At 40.5% G+C, this 21,935-nt stretch overlaps 3 protein-coding genes across 3 annotated transcripts; 1 reads left to right on the top strand and 2 right to left on the bottom strand.

Annotated features, from left to right (window-relative positions):
* Positions 1-2,675: 2,675 nt before the first annotated feature.
* On the bottom strand, positions 2,676-10,269 carry tmem38a (transmembrane protein 38A). The gene is made up of 6 exons (XM_069153349.1): positions 10,036-10,269; positions 6,305-6,461; positions 5,486-5,670; positions 4,593-4,680; positions 4,001-4,118; positions 2,676-3,389 (listed from the first exon to the last, which is right to left on the bottom strand). The coding sequence occupies exons 1-6, from the start codon at positions 10,157-10,159 to the stop codon at positions 3,186-3,188; spliced, it is 876 nt and encodes a 291-aa protein (XP_069009450.1). The 5' UTR covers positions 10,160-10,269; the 3' UTR covers positions 2,676-3,185.
* LOC138200567 (small integral membrane protein 7-like) lies at positions 10,188-12,966 on the bottom strand. The gene is made up of 5 exons (XM_069153351.1): positions 12,878-12,966; positions 12,656-12,697; positions 12,517-12,569; positions 12,340-12,430; positions 10,188-11,956 (listed from the first exon to the last, which is right to left on the bottom strand). The coding sequence occupies exons 1-5, from the start codon at positions 12,901-12,903 to the stop codon at positions 11,941-11,943; spliced, it is 228 nt and encodes a 75-aa protein (XP_069009452.1). The 5' UTR covers positions 12,904-12,966; the 3' UTR covers positions 10,188-11,940.
* Positions 12,967-13,513: 547 nt separating this feature from the next.
* Positions 13,514-15,411, top strand: smim7 (small integral membrane protein 7). The gene is made up of 5 exons (XM_069153348.1): positions 13,514-13,604; positions 13,849-13,890; positions 13,976-14,028; positions 14,110-14,200; positions 14,584-15,411. Exons 1-5 carry the CDS (start codon positions 13,579-13,581, stop codon positions 14,597-14,599), a joined length of 228 nt encoding a protein of 75 aa, XP_069009449.1. The 5' UTR covers positions 13,514-13,578; the 3' UTR covers positions 14,600-15,411.
* Positions 15,412-21,935: the final 6,524 nt, after the last annotated feature.

Raw genomic sequence — 21,935 nt, 5'->3', positions numbered from 1 at the left:
ATCTATTTAAATATAAAAGAGTTTATATGCACAACTGGACTTATTGTTATTTTACCCATGAAGTTGTGTAATTCTGATCTATGTCTTTGACTTTTTTTTTTTTTTTTTTTTTTTTTAATCCTATTGATTTAATATGTCAAACTGTTTTAACAACAATTTGGCAAGTAAAGTTCTGCAAAAAAAAAAAGTATTAATCGATCCATCTATCTCATTATAAGAGATACTAGTTTTACAAAACTAATAAAAGAAATAAATCTCTTTTTTCCTTTAATGTCTAAATGAATAAAAGTGAAACTAACAGAAAAGGCTCAATTTGGTTTAAACAAAAAGAAAATAGGCTTTAGATTTCATAATAAAACCCTGTTTACCAGTTCATAAATTCATGATTACAGCTTCATTTGAATGTGAATGTGAATGTGTGTGTGTCTCTCTAATGGGATCAGCAGATGTTGCTTGCATTCTTTGCACTCAAGGTTTTTGGGGTTTTGGTCCCGATCAGTTTGGCAAACTCTCACCACTTCCACTCCTCTGTCTTCTCTCCGCCCTCCGCCTCCTTGCTGCCTTGCCCAAAGGAGCAGGGAAGTCACAGCATGGGCCTCTGTCTGGCTAGCAAACGGCAACTCGTTTCTGTCGTCGTTTCTGGACTCATTTCTCTGTGTGTCAAAGAAATTTAAATCACATAATATTTCTGTAATTAGCTGGAAATTTGATTCGGTATTGTGTTTTATCCGGATCAAAGGAACCATTGATCAAACCTGTTAACATACATGCTTGTTTCCTTTCCTTTGTTGCACCTTAAGTTGCTTTACATTGGCAAACATCATCTTATTTCAAACTGTGATTGAGGAATGGAACAAAATAATAACCCAATACTATATCTGAGTAAAAGATAAAGGTATTTGCACTTCATTTACCTTTTCATGGCACATTATATATCTACTCAATTACATTTCATGGGGAAGTAGTGTGAGGCTATAGTACGAGTTATTCTAAGACTTTTCAAATTGGATACATTGTGCAAAAATAAAACTACTCAACAGTAGCTCAAAATTTGTGCTTAAACACTCAGAAATAAAATATTCAGCAATTGTTTTGCTAATAGATCAACCATTTTTATGCAAAAACCACCAAACTGATGATGGTTTCAGCTTCTTAAATGGTGTCGAAAAGTTGATTTTCTTTGTCTTCAATTACAGTTAAATTATTTTGAGGTTCAGACTAGATGTCATTTTTACATGTCATTGGATTGGTGCCGAATATTCCCCTAAACCATCCATAAGATGTAGATATAGATAGATAGATAGATAGATAGATAGATAGATAGATAGATAGATAGATAGATAGATAGATAGATAGATAGATAGATAGATAGATAGATAGATAGATAGATAGATAGATAGATAGATAGATAGATAGATAGATAGATAGATAGATAGATAGATAGATAGATGTCATTTATCTGCATTGGATACTTCAACGTTTGATACTTAAAGAACATTTTCAGATAATACTGACATTCTTTTACTTGAGTAGCTGAAGCTTCTTGAGATCTGTAACGCTCGGCCATCAGTGCAACAAATGTAACCTGAAAATGCAGCGAACAGACACCTTCCCTGCCTAAACTTTGCTGATGTGAGGAATGTTGAAGGTTGAAGGCCGCGTGTAACAACCTCCTGCAAACTTCATTAGTGATGTTTTATTGCCTTTTTTACATGAGTCTGCGAACATGGCGGGGGGGGGTTTCTCAGGACGTGACCTCAGGTTGACCTCCGACCTTTCCTGTCACCTCGTAGCAGCCCCAGAGTTACATAACGCCGGCTGATTCCTGCAGCAGCACGGGTGAAGCTGCTCTGAATGGAGTTTTGGTATCCATAGCTCTTATTGTAAATTTTTACGGTTAAGAATAAGAGTCTGGCTGCATTACTGCACAAGGAAGCGTCACGCTGTTACATAAAGAGGTCCGCCCCAGTCCTTAAAAATGCCCACAAAACACGAAGCAGTTCATCTGATGATGACAATCAAATACTCGTGTTGCACATGATTCTTCCAAATGTTCACTTTAACATATATGAACTATATACTACTCCTCTTCATATAGAGAAAGTACAGCAATGGCAATGACTAAATATAAAAACTTGGTCTAAACTTTCTTGCACACTGAACTATTGCTGTAATTCAGGAAATACCAACTACGTACTGGGCTTCCCGGCAGCCACCTTTGAGGGATTATTCTTCTCTAATCTTTGCATTTGTGCGAGACAAATCTGATATTTTACTTCTTAAAATGAAACCCTGTGAGAGGTCTTGAGGGGAGATGGTTCAGGTATCTGAAATGTGACAAAGGGCTCCAACTAGGCACTGCTTTTATGTAACAATAACAAGCCAAAAAGGTTGGGAACCATTTAATCTTGACAATGAATTATATCTGTATGCTTTCCATGTTAAATGTTAATCTGAAAGGTTAGCTGCTTGAAAGATGGAATGTGTCTGATCCTTTTATTCTTAAAACCTAAAAATGATTTGTTTTTCATCAGCTCTCACTGTGAAAGCACTTTTTTTGCTCAATCACCTGACAGCAATTGATAGTGCTTCATCTAAAACTGTACGTAAAGCAAAGAAAAATTGTAATATCAAAGAGTAGGCAACATATAGACGACACAGACACCACCCAGACACAAAGTTTCTCTAACTTTTATTTAAAGTTTAAGTTGTTTTCATCTCAGTGGAAAAAGCAGCACTTTTTTTCACAGTGCTTTATTCTCATTTAAATTTCTGATTCAGATGTATTTGTATTTTCTGTTTCTTTCTGATTGAAATAAGGTTTGGTGAACGAACAGAAATCGCCCTTACACCCAGTAACACAACTACTGAGGTGGAGCGAAGGCCGTCCGAAGGCGACCCTGCAGCTCCTAAACGTGGATCACCACACAGCGTTGAGCACAGATGTTCACAGACACATAAATAAACAGGTTTCAAATGTCCAGGTTGGGCTGCAAACGTGAAACATTTGTCATGGTATTTACAGAGTCCTCGTGCTGTGTAAAAACACCGAAAGCACCTAATAGAAAGGGTCTCATTTGGCAAAACATCAAACTGCCCCTTTCCTTGGAGAGGAATGGGAGGTCCCATCATGCGGAGGCCATGAGGGCGAGTCAGATGCAGTTTCATCGGGGCAGCGTGGCGTCCTACTCGGCTTTCTTGGCCTTCCTCTTGCGACCGCTGTCGCTCAGCTCTTCCTTGGTTTTGAGAGGTGAAGACGGGGCGACAGCGGCGACATGGTGGTGGTCTTCCTCACCACCACCCAGAGGAGAGCCGAACAGCAGATGGCAAATCCAGGACTCGATGAGGGCGAAGGGAGAGCCGTGAGAGTGTCGGGCGGTCATCGCCACCTGAGAGGACACAAAGAGAGGCTGATGGTTAGAGAAGACTTGCCTCATTTTGGATTATTAAAAAGGCACTGAATTTATACATTGAAATCAGTTTCTTGGAAAGTCTCCACTGTGATTTGTGTTTGGGATTGAAACTGAGACTGAAAAGTGTGAGGACTTTGACACTGAACACAGTTCAGTTCAGCTCAGTTTTATCCCTCATGTAGGTTAACACAGGATCAACGGTACCATGAGATGCATTGGACGAGAAAAGCAGGTCAGTTTAGCAATAAGAGAATTAGAAATATATACAATTTTGAATATAAAATAAAGACAGTAAAATATGGGACCACATACATGTATGAAAATGAGGATTTATTAGATCAAATTTAAAGTGAAGGGTGTAGTTGTGCATTTGCAAATGTGGATGTTTGAAAATATTTTTCCACCAGGTTTGATGTCCTGAATTCAATTACAAACTCAAGACCACAAATCACGACAGATTTTTACCATTAATTCATCCTTTCTGTAAGTTGTATTTCGGCTGTAATCACATGACCCGCTCATAAAGTAAAAACATCCTGGTTTTAAATTAAACAAAACCAATATCAGAAATTTAGTGCTAAACATACCTTGCTTGTGGCCATGAAGAGGGTGAAGACGAGGATGAGGTTGCTCTTGGACACGGGCAGCCAGTGAGCCTCCTGCAGGGTGAAGAGGATGGCTCCGTACAGGCTGGCTTTGGTCGGGCTGCCGAGACGAAAGACAAACCGTCATTAAAACACACGACGGAAGCAGAGATTAAAAGATGATAACATGAAGTCTATTTAACATTCGGTAAGAAAACCTGCGGTGCTTTATTTACATTTTCATTTCATGTGAGAGGATTGAGGATTTGATGTTCCTCTGTGGATGGAAAAATCAATGTGACAAAGATAAATAATAAATTGTTTTCGAGATAAAACTCAGACAATTTTTCTTATTAAAGATAAAAGGTTTCATCTGTCTTCTAGTGTCATTTTAGATGCTACCACTGGGGGGCATCAAAGTCATTAAATGTCAAATTGTATACATGATTGACCTCAACAAAGTGTTTTGTGTCCTGTTTTATGTCTCTTCTGATCACAGTCACCTGATTTTGTGAATGATAGTGGCTTTTTGTGTGGTTTTTTTTACACATCCAAGGTGGCAGTAATTATGAGTATATTATCACCGCACACTCACAATGACATGTTGAGGATCTCGTTGGTCTCGGGCCGCCACACACCGCGCAGCAGCTGCTCAAAATTGGAAATAAGAGCCACTCCAGATCCTGGGAGGGTAAAAATAGACAGTGGAAAAATGAGGACAAAAAAAGTCTTGTGTGTTTCGAGTCACTGCTCTTATCTTGCTGCAGCTGCCCCCTCCCCTCTCCCTTTCCCCCTCCCCTCTCCCACACACACACACACACACACACACACACACAGACACACACACACACACACACACAGATCTGCCTCCATAAGTTGTTGCACATGAGCATTTTACTTTGTTTCTGATTTCAAACATCAGACTTGTCGAACAGTTTTATGAAATGACATCTAAAATGTTAACATATGATTTATATAAATCTAGTGAGCTACTGAGCAGTACAGATTGGTCATTGAGAACATGTGCACGTGCAAACACCACTTGAGCCTGCAGCTTTCAAAGTCCCTCCATGCACATGTGCAGCTCATTCATGTTTAAATCTGCCTGTGAACTGATGGTGTTGCTCTGCCACTGAGCGCAGCTGTCAGCTCACAGCCACAGCAAGACAAGGCTGCAGATGCACGTAGAAATACTAAAGACGGTCTTCAAGTTAAAGCAGCTGCCACAAAACAGTTGATAGATTGACCACTCAGCTGATTTTTAAAACAACTGTCAATGAACAAGTTTGTCATGTGTCACCAAATGTGTGTCTGGTCATCAGCTCACTTTCAGGTACTTTGTTGTTCGTAAACATCATAAATCTCTCATTCAGTGATGGCGTAAACAACAAAATCTGATTGCCGTGACATTTATAAGAGCCACATTTAAGGTTGATTCATTTTCAACTGTAATGCTCACACTTTAGAAACACACAAAACAACACCGACCTTTGACGTATCCAACGATCACCATGATGAAGAAGCCGTGGTGGTAGGCGTGGGAGGCGTGGTGAACACCTGCGGCGATCTTACGAGAGCGTACGACTTCCTTCAGGGCGACCAATACCAGCTTGACGGGCAGGAAAGCCACACATTTATAGAAGAGGTTCAGCGGGCAGTAAAAGATGAGGTACCTGCGTTTGTGTTTGACAGCGACACAGAGAAATGATGGAGAAATAAATATTAGATTTGATCCTGAACTTTCTATTGAACAATAAAGGGTCAGTTCACTCAAAAACTCATTTCCTCAATAATAATAGAAGCACTGTGCAAATAGATGAGACTTTACCTGCAATCCCCCTAAAAAACTGATGTGAATGGCATCTGAAAATTACATTTAAAAGCTTGAAGATATTGCTTGATTTACAGAAAACAATATTAAAGAACCTGCAATGAAAAAACTTTCTGAATGTTTGATTCAAAAGAAAATAGTTCCGAATGAAAACTGATACAGAGGATCTCAGAAAAGTGTCTCGTGACAAAGATGCCCCAAAATTTTGCTGTTAAGTAAAAACAAATACTCCTAAATCCCTCCAAAATATGCATTATCTGAGTATCCTTTCTGGTATTTGGTCTCCTGGTCACACTGCAGGTTTAAATCCTGACCTAAGTTACTACGTTTGGTCAGACTGACTGATCAAACAATCACAGAGAGGGACTACTTTATCACGACCTGAAAGCAGGTGAAAGCAGATTTATCCACGTGACCTCGAAAGAGAATCTCCTCCCCTGTGAAGGCTGAAGTTGCTCTAGGTTTCTTTTTCTCACCAGACAGCTGAGGCCAGCAGGATGTGGCTGTTGTGTTGGAAATAGTCGAGGGGGCTGCTTCCAAGCATGATGTCCGCCAAGATGTAACTACCAAAGCAGTAGAGCATGGCGCAGAGCCAGGAGGCCACGGGACTCCTGCGAGAAACCTCCACCGAGCCTGCAACAGAGCGCGCGAACTGTCAGCAACACGATAAAATGAAAGGGCGGGAAAATGAAAATATCACAGCAGGTGGACGAAAGGAACTCTAAGTTTAAGGAGGCTGATAACACTGGCACTTTGTGTGTGTGTGTTTGTGGTTGTGTTTGACTTATATTTTCAGTTTCCCCCATGACACAGAGAAGCAAACAAAAACTGCACAATTTTGTCCTGCCTTAAGAAGCTGCAGGGGCTCTAACTTATAATTAGAGGGTTGGGGTTTTTTTTGCCCACTCGGTTGATTCATTTATAAAACAATGTATAGATGTGATTAAATGCAGGTAAATAATTCCAACGAAGAGAAAAAAAAGTATCATTTTGGCGACTCCTAGTGGTAGGATCCAAAAGGACATGAGCAAAATGTTTTGCCTAAAATGTAATTTGAAAAAAAAAGTCTGTCAGCTCCTTCAGACCAAACTGTTCCTGCTGACCTTCAGAAATGACTATCAGTGGAGACCTCGTGTGTCTGTGAGCTGTAGCTTTGTCTACACCCAGTCTATCACTTCAGGTCACGCCCTGATAATACGCCTTTTTATCCTAAACTAATATTGACTGAAGACGACTCATTCACGAGTTGACAAATGAGTCTTCAAAAGACACAGACTCGAACAGCTGTTTCAGCTGACTTTATGTTTTATGTCAGGTAATTTACAGTTGATAAAAAAAAAACATACATGACGACTGACAATGTGCAACACAAGTATTTGTTAAAATTATTAATCAAACCAATTTCTAAATAAGAATGCAAAGTACAATAAACTGCAGCAGAAATGTTCAGGCTTCATGCTGTGCAACAACTAACTGCTACCGACAAACTACAGTCTGTCAAACTGACCTAAGGAAAGTGAAGTCAGCCATGTGGCTGTAGTACAAATGAGCATGCAGCAACACAGTCTGAGGCGCAGGAAGAAGAAGAATTCAGAGAAATAACTGAATAAATGTTATATTTATCTTTAAAAATATTGTCACGGCACGTTTATTTACATACTGTAGCACCATTCAGACACAAGGCAATTCAAGGTGGTTTACAGAGGCATAGAAATACAAATGTACATTAAATAATAATTTAATTCACGTAATTGTTAATTCTTTTATTTTGAAGGTGCTGGACAGCCCAGGCACATCAGGTGAAGGCAGGTGGTTTGTTATCAGGGCAAGTGAGGCAGCAGGCGCCATTGTTTTTGTTTGCTAGAAATAAACTGCATGAACCTTTATACTCGGCCGGACAAATGACTTATTTTCCCTGCGTAAGATTTATTCCTTTGTGCCTCAGTGGCTGTCTGAATCTGACTTTAATTTATTTGATTTATCATTTAGTTTGCGGACAATTGCGACTACAATGGCATTAAATGAATATACTTAAGTTCAGTACCTCAAAATTCTACCAAGCTTGAGTGAATGTACTTTGTTACTCTCCATGAAAGTCCTGTAATTCCAATAATGTTGCATGAAACCTCTATGAACATGATAACATCAGACAAACCACACAAATGTTAAATGTTTATATGTATAAAGTATGACATAACTTAAAGACAGTATGTATATCCTGTGTGAGTACAGACTTACAACATTGTTAAACAGTAAATGGAGATGTGAGCACAAATCTCCAACAACAGGTGGGTGAGGGTGTCGCGGTGCGACTGGTGCTCCGTTTGAAAGCAACCCGATCCTGAGGACCGTCGCCCTAAAAATACCCTCTGCTCAACTGCTCCTCCTGCCTCACAACTGTCGATCCTGCCTTAACCTTTGACCCCACACTCGCCTCTCCTTCCTCCTCCTCCTCCTCCTCCTCCTCACGTCACCCGATTAAAAAACTCATTCATGTGCTCTCCTAGCATATGGTGTGAACTCTCTGCTCACACATGTATGCAGGGAGTGGTGAATGTAATGTTGGCAGCGTCAGTCATTTGACTGTAAAATATTAGATATGAAAATAAGACACAGTATAGCAGTTGCAGTCACAACGTCGGCCACATGCGTCACTCAGCCGGTGCTCTGATGAAACTAAAATACAGGTGAATGACCTATAACTTTAAAACAAGCATCTTCTGTGTGGTTTTGACCCGTTTGTATTTAATACAAAATGCAACAATGTGTTGACAAAAAACTGAGCCGACTACCATGATAATGTGAGCATCAGTGTAGAGATGCATCTGCTTTTTTACGCCATTAAAACGTTGACGTCGCTTGAGGCAGCAGCAGTTCAAATATGCAAATATCAGAAATGTAAATCAGATGTGTAAAATCTTTGGAGTTCCCTTTTGAAGGTGACACTGTGCACTAGCTTAGATGAAGAGATCATTTACTCCTAACCAAACCTCATTCATTATTTATTCACTTTTAACACAGTAACATGATGACTTCGCCACAGGCCACTTAACTAATTATTGCAGATATATTGTAGATCAAAAGACTGCAGAATATCTATTAACTTTCCCTAACAAAATTGGTATAAATCAAGTTTCCAAAAGCCAAATGGTTACATTTTGGGGGCCCAAATGTTTTTTTTGTGACTCCTCATTGCAAAGTCACTGGAGCACCACAGTTGAGGAAAACATGGGAGATGATCAAATGAAGATTACATTTTTGCTCCAAACTACAAAATACAACTCATGTTGTATGAAGTTTTAAGGGACTCGATGGACCTCTCAGGCTCCTTTTATAGCCGGTTAAGAGGCTGGGATGTGTCTCATGCTGTCTCACAAGTGACAGGAAAGTGACTGAACCTTCCTGTCACAGTGAACTTTTACCTCAGGGTGAGGAAAACGTGTTCTAATGGCTCTAATGGACCTTAATGTCATGTTCGACTGTTGGCTCAACAGCTTATTCCGTGTTTCCCATGCAGCGCAAACACACCCAAACTGCAGCCTACAAGTGTGAGGCCCACTGACTCTTGTCTATTTCAGGCTCTTCTATTTATTACTTAAGTCACTGGTATGCACAGGCCGTCTCTCGGGTTTCATCCTCCTCCTTGGAGTGCGTTGCTCAAAAGACGTTAAATCTTGGAAAATATCGAGCTCCACCTAAAGCTGAGTGCCTTAATCTCCTCCAGTGATTTCCCTCAGAGTGAATGAGGTCAGGCTGCTGCAGCAACGCACATTCCCCCACAGAAAGCAAAGCAGGCAGAGCTGCAGCCATGGCTTTATGTAACAGGTCATGCTTTATAAGGATAGGGCACTATAGAGATAACAGCACGGGAAAGTCCTTGTAGGGGTATCCAGGGCAATGTACAGGCTGCACAAAAATTTGATGCATAATAAAATGCACTTATTATTCAAATGACAGAGTTTCTCATCTCAGTTCATACTTCTAAGCTTTAAAGTGTTTACATGTTGTTGAAAATATGTTATTCTCGACATATTTTGACTTTGTGTTTTTATAAATAGCTGTGTTTACACACAGGTCTGTTAGTGTGAAGCATGGACCTGCCACACAGCATGCAGTATGGATTCTAATAATTATGTTGATTAAATAGTAATAAAGTGAATAGATACGCAGTGAAAGCAAACAGAAAAGTGTCAACAAACAAACTCACCCGGCTCATATTTGAGGTAGAGGATGGACACGATGTAATAAGCGAGGTCAAACACAGGAAACATTCCCATTTTGGAGAAAGCTTGGGCAAAATCGCCCAAATTAAGAACCGCCAGCACTTCCATGTTGCCTATCTGACAAGTAGCTGATTAATTTTTTTTTTTTTTTTTAATTTTTTAATTCCTACTGCGCAGTCTGGCTCGGAATACCCTCCAAACCCGGTCCACCGATTCTCCACCAAGCCCCCCAGTCTCGACAGTGAAAGCCTGTGACACTCAAGCCCTCCTATTAATACCACTCATCTCCACAGCCTCAGCAGCAGCATCATCATCATCATCTGCGCTGCGTGCCAACTGCTCCGCTTTTTTTTTTTTTTTTTCGACGGCAGGAAGGTTTCAGCTGCTTCAGCCGCTCCAAACCTGCGGAGAAAAACAAAAAGCTCGTCCGGCTGTCTTCATCGTGTTCAACTGGGTCACATGAAGACGCTGCGGGAGACGCGACAAAAGCCCCGATACACGCGTCCGCGCTTGATACGGACAAAGATTCATTCACTCGGTCATAAAATCAACAACAGCATCCCACAATCCGCATCGGATCCTGCACCGAGTCTGACTCAGACAAATGATCGCCTCTAATTCCCATATTGTTTGTTTACCTTCTTCCGGCTGCTGCAGACATGTTGAGGTGAAAGAAGCAGCAGTTTTACCAAACCTGCCGAAATAAACAGCAACCCGATATGTTTTTGTTGTTTTAAAAATGAATTAAATTTTTTTATTTTCTCCGTTTTTGCCTTTTTAATTCTCGTGATTATTAATCAAAGCAGTGACCTCTACCTCCACCAGGCGGCGTCACAGCTACACATTTAAAAACTGGTTTTCCAGGAGCAAGAAAGAAAGGTTGAAATAATAGGCTGTATATTTGTCATCTACCGAACAACACCTACCAGTTTTTGCATCCTCGTTTTAAATCTGTACCTCAGACATCGACTTGTAGTTATTAAAGTAAAAAAAATTTAAAGAGCAATATTGGAGATGTCAAATCCTCATCACTGCTCTGTGAATACGCGTGAATCACTTGTTAAAGAAGTCTTTAAACTTTGCTGAAAATAAATAATTCACTTTGTAAATAGATTATTTCCTTTATTGAATATTGTTCACACTATAGAAATATAGATCCCAGTTCTTGTTGTTTTGTTAGTCTGTTGTTAATGAGCTGGAAGAATCTTTTCATTCTGACTTCATTTTTTTCTTCTGTACTCCTGACTGCATCTGTCTATGTTAAATGATGAATGAGTCTCATACTTTGTTGTATTTTATAGAATTTTTTTTTTTGCTGTTGTTGTGAAGAGCAGGTCTGGAGGTGGAGCTGACAGGAGGAACAGGAAGTAGGAGGAGACTGATTAAATACAGGCTTGAGTTCACCTGCAGCAGAGCTCTGTGCTCTCCTTCTGGATACAATTGTTTGGCTGACTGAAATGTGAGTTTCTTAGTTATTAGGACATTTATATTTACAGTACTTGATAATTAGGATGATCGTGATGGCGAGTACATTATGTTAGTTTTTCTCAAGCACCGTGTAGACAGATATTCACTTCTTTTCTACGGTCGTATATGGTGGTGGATCGTTGTGGCCCTGCTGCCAACAAAGGGTGATTTATTATACTTTTAATATGAAAACTTATATTTTTTATTAAAAATAATAACATATTTAAAACAAAGTGTGTTTACACTTACTTACGGCGCACTGATAGAAATATATTTATGAAGCCGGGACAGTAAACAAAAAGGATGCATACTAACAATTAAAAGGCCCAAACAGAACAGACAGTTCACATCAAGTTGACGTTGATCTCATCTGTTGTAACAAGTCAGCATCCCGGTGGAAGTCCAGCTGATGCAAACGTTGATCACGATCCAAACAATCTGCGTGGATTGAAGACATTCAGCTGGTTAGAAAAGCATCAAGTTCACAGCTCTTTTTCTTTGTAAACTCTATTTTGGAAAAATGTCAAACTGCAGCAGAGCTGCAGGACGAGACGGGATGAAGAAATGTGAGGTGGAGCTGACTTTTTTTGATGTGCTGGTAATTAAGTTTTCCACAACGATGGAGCTTTGTGACACAGAGGAAGCTTTCTGAAAATCAAGTCTTCAGCCACACAAGCAAACACGTGTTAGTGGGATGGACTCGTCGTTGGTTTCAACTCTTCGTGGTATTTACTAACATCAAGAGATGTCAACACACCGAGTCAGAAACTGTCAAAACTTAAGGTTTGTTCAATGGTATTGACGAACAAAGTCTCACTCACAGGACCATGCAGAACATGATGAAGATGTTCCACAGAGCGATGAAGATCCGGAAGTAGCGCAGGCTGAGCAGAAACTCTCTGATGTTGTCACCTGAAAGACACACCGGTTATTTGAAAACGACACACACACCGGTTTCCTCTTGTTCGATCTCTTTTTTTTTTTTTTGCAACGCGCACCTGTTGTCGGTGCTCTGGATTCATCTCCAAATCCCTGCGCCGCCGCCTTTTTGCTGCAAAAAAACAACAAAACATCCAGTTAACCTCCATCTTACTGCTCCGTTACACGGGTCGAGTTCAAAGTAGGAAACGTACTCACAGCTTGAAATTCAGCACAGCCCCTGCGTTCACCAGCAAAGTTCTGCAGAGAGAGAGTACACGTGTTTGTTGACAGGTAATCGTTGTGTTTACCTGCCGTGCTAACGAGCGTGACACGTTGTGCCGTTGCACCGCTATCTACCTGGGGGGAAAAAAACAGTTCTCAATAATCCACACACGGAACAACTCGGATAAATAATGTGTGACAAACTGAATAAATTACCCGAATATCAAAAGATCCGTGGTCATCTTGTTCACATCGCAGAAATGGTTCAAGTCAAAGGCGCTTCACTTCCGTGTTTTGCAACGCAAGCAGGAATGTGACCAATGAGATACCAGTAACCGTGACAACGTACATGAGGGTTTTGTGACCAATGAGATACCAGTAACCGTGACAACGTACATGAATAAGGGTTTTGTGCCCTGACTTTTGACTGCAGCTTACAATCTTCCCGAACAGCACCAATTGATGTGAAGGTTACGGTTAAGTGAATGAGAGGACCCGGGTTTTTTTTGTGGTTTTTTTTTGCCACACAAATGACCAGTCTATCTTAAATTATATTTAAAAAGAAAATACTAAATGTGTCTTTGGGTTACACAATGTTTTTGTTTTTTTTACATAATTTGTAATTTAATTTTAATGGGTATTCGTATGCTCGCTTTTGGAAACATTATTAAAAGAGAACAAAGATGGTAAGACAGACCAGCAATTTGGTGGGACTTTTCTTCTTTTTTTTTTTTTTTTGTCCATCCATTAAATGAACCGGATCCGTCACAGTCGTGCTTTATTCGGGAATGTTGTAACTTGCAGTCAAAACTCAGGGCACGAAAACCCTCTTCCGATTTGTCGGGTCACTGGTCTCCCATTGGTCACATTCTTGATTGCGTTGCCAAACACGGAAGTGGGGCGACTGTGATGTGAAGATGATCGCTGATCTGTTGATATTCGGGTAATTTATTCAGTTTGTTACACATTTGACAGAGAAACGCATTTTATTTAGCTGACGTGTTCTGCGTGCGGGTTGTCCAGAAATCAAGCAAACTGTTTTTGTTTTGTTTTATGGCGGTGCAACGGCACAACGTGTCACGCTAACTAGCTCTGTTGCTAACGCCAGCTCAGCAGCTAACGACGTTAGCACGGCAGGTAAACACAACGATTACCTGTCAACAAACACGTGTACTCTCTCTCTGCAGAACTTTGCTGGTGAACGCAGGGGCTGTGCTGAATTTCAAGCTGTGAGTACGTTTCCTACTTTGAACTCGACCCGTGTAACGGAGCAGTAAGATGGAGGTTAACTGTGGATGTTTTGTTTTTTTGCAGCAAAAAGAAGGCGGCGCAGGGATTTGGAGATGAGTCCAGAGCACCGACAACAGGTGCGCGTTGCAAAAAAAAAAAGATCGAACAAGAGGAAACCGGTGTGTGTGTCGTTTTCAAATAACCGGTGTGTCTTTCAGGTGACAACATCAGAGAGTTTCTGCTCAGCCTGCGCTACTTCCGGATCTTCATCGCTCTGTGGAACATCTTCATCATGTTCTGCATGGTCCTGTGAGTGAGACTTTGTTCGTCAATACCATTGAACAAACCTTAAGTTTTGACAGTTTCTGACTCGGTGTGTTGACATCTCTTGATGTTAGTAAATACCACGAAGAGTTGAAACCAACGACGAGTCCATCCCACTAACACGTGTTTGCTTGTGTGGCTGAAGACTTGATTTTCAGAAAGCTTCCTCTGTGTCACAAAGCTCCATCGTTGTGGAAAACTTAATTACCAGCACATCAAAAAAAGTCAGCTCCACCTCACATTTCTTCATCCCGTCTCGTCCTGCAGCTCTGCTGCAGTTTGACATTTTTCCAAAATAGAGTTTACAAAGAAAAAGAGCTGTGAACTTGATGCTTTTCTAACCAGCTGAATGTCTTCAATCCACGCAGATTGTTTGGATCGTGATCAACGTTTGCATCAGCTGGACTTCCACCGGGATGCTGACTTGTTACAACAGATGAGATCAACGTCAACTTGATGTGAACTGTCTGTTCTGTTTGGGCCTTTTAATTGTTAGTATGCATCCTTTTTGTTTACTGTCCCGGTTTCATTAATATATTTCTATCAGTGCAGACTTCATATATTTATTTTCTCCTTCGGAAGTAGTATTTCAGTTACGTTGTAACTGTACTGTCTTTGCTGGATACGTGTTGGTTTGTGCTTCATAATGGATCATGAGCCGTTTTCTGCAGCAGTCTGCGTGCTCGTTAAAGAAACACCAGACTCATCCTTTTATTCCTTTTACCTGCACAACCGTCAATTCAGATGGATTCAACAGAGGAGTCAATGACGTTTGTCTCTGTATGAACTCTACGTCTCGTTTGTCAGTGAGAAACGGGACAAACGCCTCCAGTTTTACTCGTCAGCTGGTACGAGTGTTGTGGGTAGCCTCTTAATCAAAACCAATCTCATTTTCTTTTATTCTGGGGAATATGTGCTGTAAGTAAATGTATATACACTGTTTTAAATGTCATAATTCTTAATAACAAAAAATAGAAAGTTGTGTATTAAAAGTTTGTTACCTGACTCTGTTGACAGTAGGGACACAACGATCCACCTCTGACCTTAATAAGTGGATCAATCTATACGAAGTACTAACTTTATATAGTATGAAACATTTAACGTACCACTATACAGTGTCATGTATTTTTAATATCAACATTCAATCAAACTGCTTCTGAGAATGAATAAAAAGTGGTTTCAGACATTTAACTGTTCAGCTGTAAATGCTGTCTGCTCCTTTTGTGCTTCCTGTTGATGAGATAACATTGTTCATAAACATAACTTAAGTACTGAAGTATTTCAACTGGTCAGTGGGTTGTGATGGAGTTGGTGTACACTTTAATGTCCTCCTCTGACTGGAATAACTTTGAACCCTTTTCACCTTTGGTGTGTTTGATCTTTGTATTCAGTGCCAAAAAGAAAACGCTACCCAGTTAGCAGATCATGCTCGGCTTGTCATCGTGAGCGTGGTCATCAGTGACTTTATATAAAGGTGGTAGTATGCTGACGCAACATTTAGCCCGTACTGCTGTTCATCAGTGCAGCCTCACTACAGCCTCTTGGTTTTGTCTGAATGTTTTCAGCATTAACATCTAACTTTTATGCAGGCTATTAGGAAGGAGGCAGATATTTGAGAGGTTTGAATTTCAAAACTTGTCCAGAGTAATAACTCAAAGATCACTTGAGTCTTTAACCCTGTAATGTGTTACAGTTTGTCACAGTGACCACAAGAGGTCAATATATTTCTTTATTGTGATATTTCTTGTCAGATTTAATACCAGAAAAATTCTATTAATAAACTTTAAAAGAGAAAATTGATCATTAAAATTAAGCAATAATAATATTTATTTGCTGACAGACATGGACATGTTTCACAGGCTTATACAAGAGCAGTTTTACCGGCACATGAAAGAAAGCAGCCTGTAAATCTTTTCTTTCTCTTACATAAAATAAAGAAAAAGACTCATTCATCATTCAAACATACAGTTTGCAAATTCAGTCAAGAATACAGAAGAGAAACTCACGTCAGACTGAAAAGATTCTTCCAGCTCATAAAACAACAAGTACTGGGACTATATATTACTATAGTGTCAACAGTATTCAACAAAGGAAAAAAACATGTATTCATAAGCAAAGTTTATCAGTGATCTTTAACAAGTGATTCACATGTATTCACAGAGCAGTGACGAGGACTTAATCTGCCACAATTTACTTAGTGGTCGAAATTTAATTTGAATATTTTAAGAAATTTCCCCTCGGGGATTAGTAAAGTGTATAAAATCAAAATCAAAGAAAAAAAATTTTTTTTTACAGAAGTGTGAAAGTTTCCTGACACAAGAGGAAATCTTAAAACGAACACAGACAAACGTGAGCAGATTGAGGCCAAACTCCAGGTAGAAACTTTGCAGTGGAGGCGGATCAGCGAGTCAGAACTGCAGAAAGACAACTGCCAGTGAGTCCACTTACACAGAGAGTCAGAGGAGAAGGAGGAGGACGAGTTCTCTGGAACACAATATAATTTGACCTGTTTCTCGAATAAGAAATTCAAATTAAATTCAATAGCATTTTACACATTGTAACGTTTAGATTGAATTGACTGCATTACCTGATTGTCTTGTATTGTCAACAAAAACAAAAAAAAAAATCATAAAACTAAGGCAAAGCTGGCACCAATGAAAGATTGCCCAATGGCCTAATAGCTTCACACTTAACACTTTATTGATGAGTAAATGGATTTTGATTCAATTTGAACATCTGAAAATTTGAATTAGAATTGAAAAAAAAAAAAGGTGTGGCTGGGTGTGTGGGCGTGGCCTAATGTAGGGTTTGTAAGGAGGCGTGGCTAATGGGGGCGTGTTTACTTTATAGTGTGGGCGTGGCTTTGTGTGGGTGTGGCTCTATGGAATGTCTTCATCTGTGATGTCATAAGTCTCGAATAGCATAGATAGAATCTTGGAGACATTCAGTTTTCATTCTTGACAGTAAAACACAACCACAGTAACAATTAAGACACTCAGAGCATTTACAGAAGTTCAAGAAGAAAATCAACCCCACGAAAGAAAGGAAAAATGTCTGTGATGGAGCAAATCCAGTTGGCCGTTGACTCCACCCTTATCTCCTGGAAGAACCTGCAGCCCATTGTCAACAAACATTTGGAAAGAATCTCTGAAGCACAATGGGGCATGCTAACTACAGGGAACTGCGAGTCGGACACAGCCACCACACTGGCTGATATGATCACTGATATCATACACACTTTCTCCACAGACACCCTGAACATTGTCCTTCCAATGTTTCATGAGAGTATGATTTGTAGCAAGTCTAAGACTGACGTACCTATGAAGAGTCTCACCGTATCCCTGGGAGGTTCTCTTTCTTCCAGCTTTGCTGTTGCTCTCCATGTCCCAGAAGAGAAATGTGAGAGTGCTGTAGCGCTGACAGCACTGGTTGAGAAGGAAGTTTCACACAAGGTAAATGCCGTCCTATCTTACGCCATAGACAGCCATGCCTGGCCCTTTAATTCAGCCATTCACGTCAGTGGCTCCACGTCCGACATCAAATCTATGAATCGCATGGTGTTTCACGCTACCACATGTCTTCGAATGTATGTCGGTAAACTGAAATTCAAGTGCATAGGGTGGCGGCGGCCAAAAACAAATCAGAGCACCGAGTCTCAGATCTCTGTGCACTCAGCAATAAAAGCTGTGGGTGAAATTCTCCTCAAATATTCTGGAGAGTCACCGGACATTACAGAAGGGGCTTTTCTCCTGTCTGAGTCCTTTGAGGCTTGTCAGGTAGCATCTGACATTGTCAACACTGTAATTAGTGACCTGCCTTACTGTGACTCTGCAGATCTTGCGGAATCTGATGGGAGAAGTAGACCTCACTTTAGATGGATGCCGATAGTTAATAAGCTGAAAAACTTTTTCAGCTCACAGTCTGTAGCTTCAGGAGACACCAACAAAACAGTTTGTAAAAACGACTTTTTCAAGTTTGCCCAAAATCAATTTGAAAAAATGAAGACAGAGCTGGAGACGGCATTAGAGACAAGAGAAACAAATTTCCTGTTGAACCTCAAACAGGGTTTAGGATCATCTAAGTTTATCGAGGAAATTTCTGAAGATTGTCTGCCAGGATGTGTTCCAGAGACTCCCAAGTCCAAAGCTTGCAGTCTGTTCGACATGCCGACACTGACACCGATGAGCAAACTTAAATCCTCCACGTTTGATTTTCACACCATCAAACCTGATGTGGACAGGTTGTTTGATCACCTAAAACTGCTGGATCAACCTGCGGATTACGTCAGCAAAATACTGGAAAGCAAGAGCAGCGGCCAAATTAGGACGTTTTCACAGGAACTTACCGATAAAATGTACGATCATCTGATGCCTGGTCTCAGATATCTACTTCCTGTTCCTAAAATGAGAAAGTGTCTTTCTGACTCAGTCATCCTTATAAAGAGGAAGGCTCGCAGCACTCAGTTTGACCTTTCTCCTGAAGTCGTGTACACCATGACAGAGGACGCAGTGGGAAAGTTCCTGCAGCAGGTGCTCCTTTGGATTGAGATGGAGCAGACGGATAAAACGAGTCACATTGAGAAACTGTCTGGTGCAGTAATGGAAATCGAAAAAATACTTCAAACAATACTTTCTTCAGAAGAAGACTATTTAGACTCCTCCGAAACCGACGAGGAGTTAACAAATCTCTCTTGGTCTCCTGTATCAGATTTGAATAATGCTGAATACGAGGAACCAGAGGAAGTCACCGTCATCAGGACAGAGTCCCCTGGAGTCATCTTCAAGAAGTTGAACACACAATCTTTCCCAACTCCTGTTCATCTTTTTAACGTTGCTGAATCCAAAAAGGAAATAAAAGGAGATGCCATCATCAGGACACAGTCCCCTAGAGTCATCTTCAAGAAGTCGAACACACAATCTTGCCCAACTCCTGTTCATCTTTCTGACGTTGCTGTACCCAAAAAGGCAAAAGGAGATGCCATTATCAGGACACAGTCCCCTAGAGTCATCTTCAAGAAGTCGAACACACAATCTTGCCCAACTCCTGTTCATCTTTTTAACGTTGCTGTATCCAAAAAGGCAAAAGGAGATGCCATTATCAGGACAGAGTCCCCTAGAGTCATCTTCAAGAAGTCGAACACACAATCTTGCCCAACTCCTGTTCATCTTTTTAACGTTGCTGTACCCAAAAAGGAACCAAAAGGAGATGCCATCATCAGGACAGAGTCCCGTAGAGTCATCTTCAAGAAGTCGAACACACAATCTTGCTCAACTCCTGTTCATCTTTTTAATGTAGCTGTATGTAAGGAGAAACCAAAAGAAGATGCATCGCCACCGTCAGCTGGTAGTCCGTCTCCTGCAACTGTGAAAATGATCAACGACCTCATTGATGCTCTATTAATACAAATGCTCTTCAAATCCCCAGAGGAAAGCGTCAAGGACTCTCCTGGCAACATTAACGATGACAAGGAAACAATCAGCAAGGCCATATTTAATGACCTTTGTAAGGAGTTTGGATCTCCAGAAAAACTGCTGGAGTCTGCAATGGCATCAGATGCATATTTTAATGATGCTGTTGTGAAGTCTCTGAGAAGCCATCTGCCTTTGATTGTCCGGCCAGCCAAAAAGAAGTCCACAGTTTCCAGGTTCTTTTCAGCTGTGGGAAAAGGTTTTCAGTCATTTCTCTACTGCTTCAGCGAGTGACTGAATTAACTTTAAATCTCCCTGTGCTTACATGGGTTTTCTCCGGGTACTCCGGTTTCCTCCCACCGTCCAAACACCTCCATCTTAGGTTAATTGGCAACAAAAAAAAAATTCCACCTTGAAAAATTGAAGTATTTTATCACAGAGGTAAATAAACTGTGGCCTCAGCAAGAAGTATCGCGTCCGAAACCTCGGCTGGAGCCTTTCTGTGTGGATTTGCTCTCCCTGTGCATTCGCGGGTTTTCTCCGGGTACTCCGGTTTCCTCCCACCGTCCAAACACCTCCATTTTAGGTTAATTGGCAACAAAAAAAAAAATTCCACCTTGACAAATTGAAGTATTTTATCACAGAGGTAAATAAACTGTGGCCTCAGCAAGAAGTATCGCGTCCGAAACCTCGGCCGGAGCCTTTCTGTGTGGATTTGCTCTCCCTGTGCATTCGCGGGTTTTCTCCGGGTACTCCGGTTTCCTCCCACCGTCCAAACACCTCCATTTTAGGTTAATTGGCAACAAAAAAAAAAATTCCACCTTGAAAAATTGAAGTATTTTATCACAGAGGTAAATAAACTGTGGCCTCAGCAAGAAGTATCGCGTCCGAAACCTCGGCTGGAGCCTTTCTGTGTGGATTTGCTCCCCCTGCGCATTTGTGGGTTTTCTCCTGGTACTCCGGTTTCCTCCCACCGTCCAAAAATCAATAAAATAAAATTTAAAAAACAATATATATGTTTGAATGTATTTCTATTGTGGTTATTTTTAATCTGCTGTCACATCTCGCTAAAGCCAGGTTGACTGTGAAACAAAATGTTACATGTTTAAAAATACTGTTACTCATAAGTTGGCGAAAAGTTCATGTAATTCTGAGAATATTTTGGGGTGGTTATAAATCATCACTATACTTGAGAGAGCAGGGTGTTGGCGCTCTCTGATTTAATGTAATAATCATGAGTTTGAATTTAAATGTTTTTTTTCCAACAAAGTATTTTGGAAAACCTTGTGTTGAAATTCCACAGGAGATCTAACGAATCAAAATTTGAGATTCTTTTTCAGAAGTCATGGATGCTGCATTCTCCGGGCTAAAGAGAGGAGCTTGTTATCAGCGCACAGTTCAAAAGCCAGCATCCATGATGGTATGGGGGTGCATTAGTGCACATGGTATGGGTAGCTTGCATATTTGTGAAGGAACCATTAATGCTGAAGGATATATGCAGGTTTTGGAGTAGCATATGCTGCCAACCAGACAACGTCAGGAAAGGCCTTACTTATTTCCGCAAAACAATGTCAAACCGCATTCTGCACGTATCACAACAGCATGGCTCTGTAGTAGACGAGTCCGGTTGATAAACTGGCCTGCCTGCAGTCCCGACCTGTCACCCATTAAAAACATTTAGCGAATCATGAGTAAAAAAAAATACAACAACGGAAACCCCGAAATGTTGAGAAGCTAAAATTCTATATCGGGTAAAAAAAAAAAAAAAAAAAAATGGGACAACATTTCACTTCCAAAACTCCAGCAACTATGAGCAAGTTCAACATAACCAGGCTTTCTTTGTCTAAGATGGCTCGAGAAAGCTGATTTGAACTCCGATTTGATTGTAGGCGGCGGAGGCATACAACCATGGTGGTAATTTTGGTATTAATTCAATTCAGAGCAGCCAAATCTGGGGCCCCCAGTCCAAGTTTGGCCCAAACCTTCTTTGTTTTGCCCCCATCACGGCATTGGATAACCTTGTGCTTATTCTCCTTATTCTTAAATGGTTTGAAATGCAAACCATTTTAGGGGAAAAGAACTTGCGGAACTTTGTATTAAATTGACAGGTTTTTTTTTTCTTCTATTTTTAAACAAACTTTGTTGCAAATCTCGTGAGAACAACACCATTAATATTAAATGTATCTGCCAAGGGCAAAAGAAAGTTCAGCATTTCAGACAATTAAACAGTTTACCAGAACTAACAGTAGCCCGTTCATGGATCTGGGGTTTGTAAAGTGTTGAATGGTTTGTAGTATTAATTATTGACATCT

Source organism: Embiotoca jacksoni, unplaced genomic scaffold (assembly GCF_022577435.1).
Source record: "Embiotoca jacksoni isolate LCO1_2020_lvr unplaced genomic scaffold, fEmbJac1.0.p SCAF_19, whole genome shotgun sequence".
NCBI classification, from domain to species: Eukaryota; Metazoa; Chordata; class Actinopteri; family Embiotocidae; genus Embiotoca; species Embiotoca jacksoni.
The sequence above is the reverse complement of the archived record's forward strand: the minus strand, read 5'-3'. Positions and strand labels throughout refer to the sequence as shown.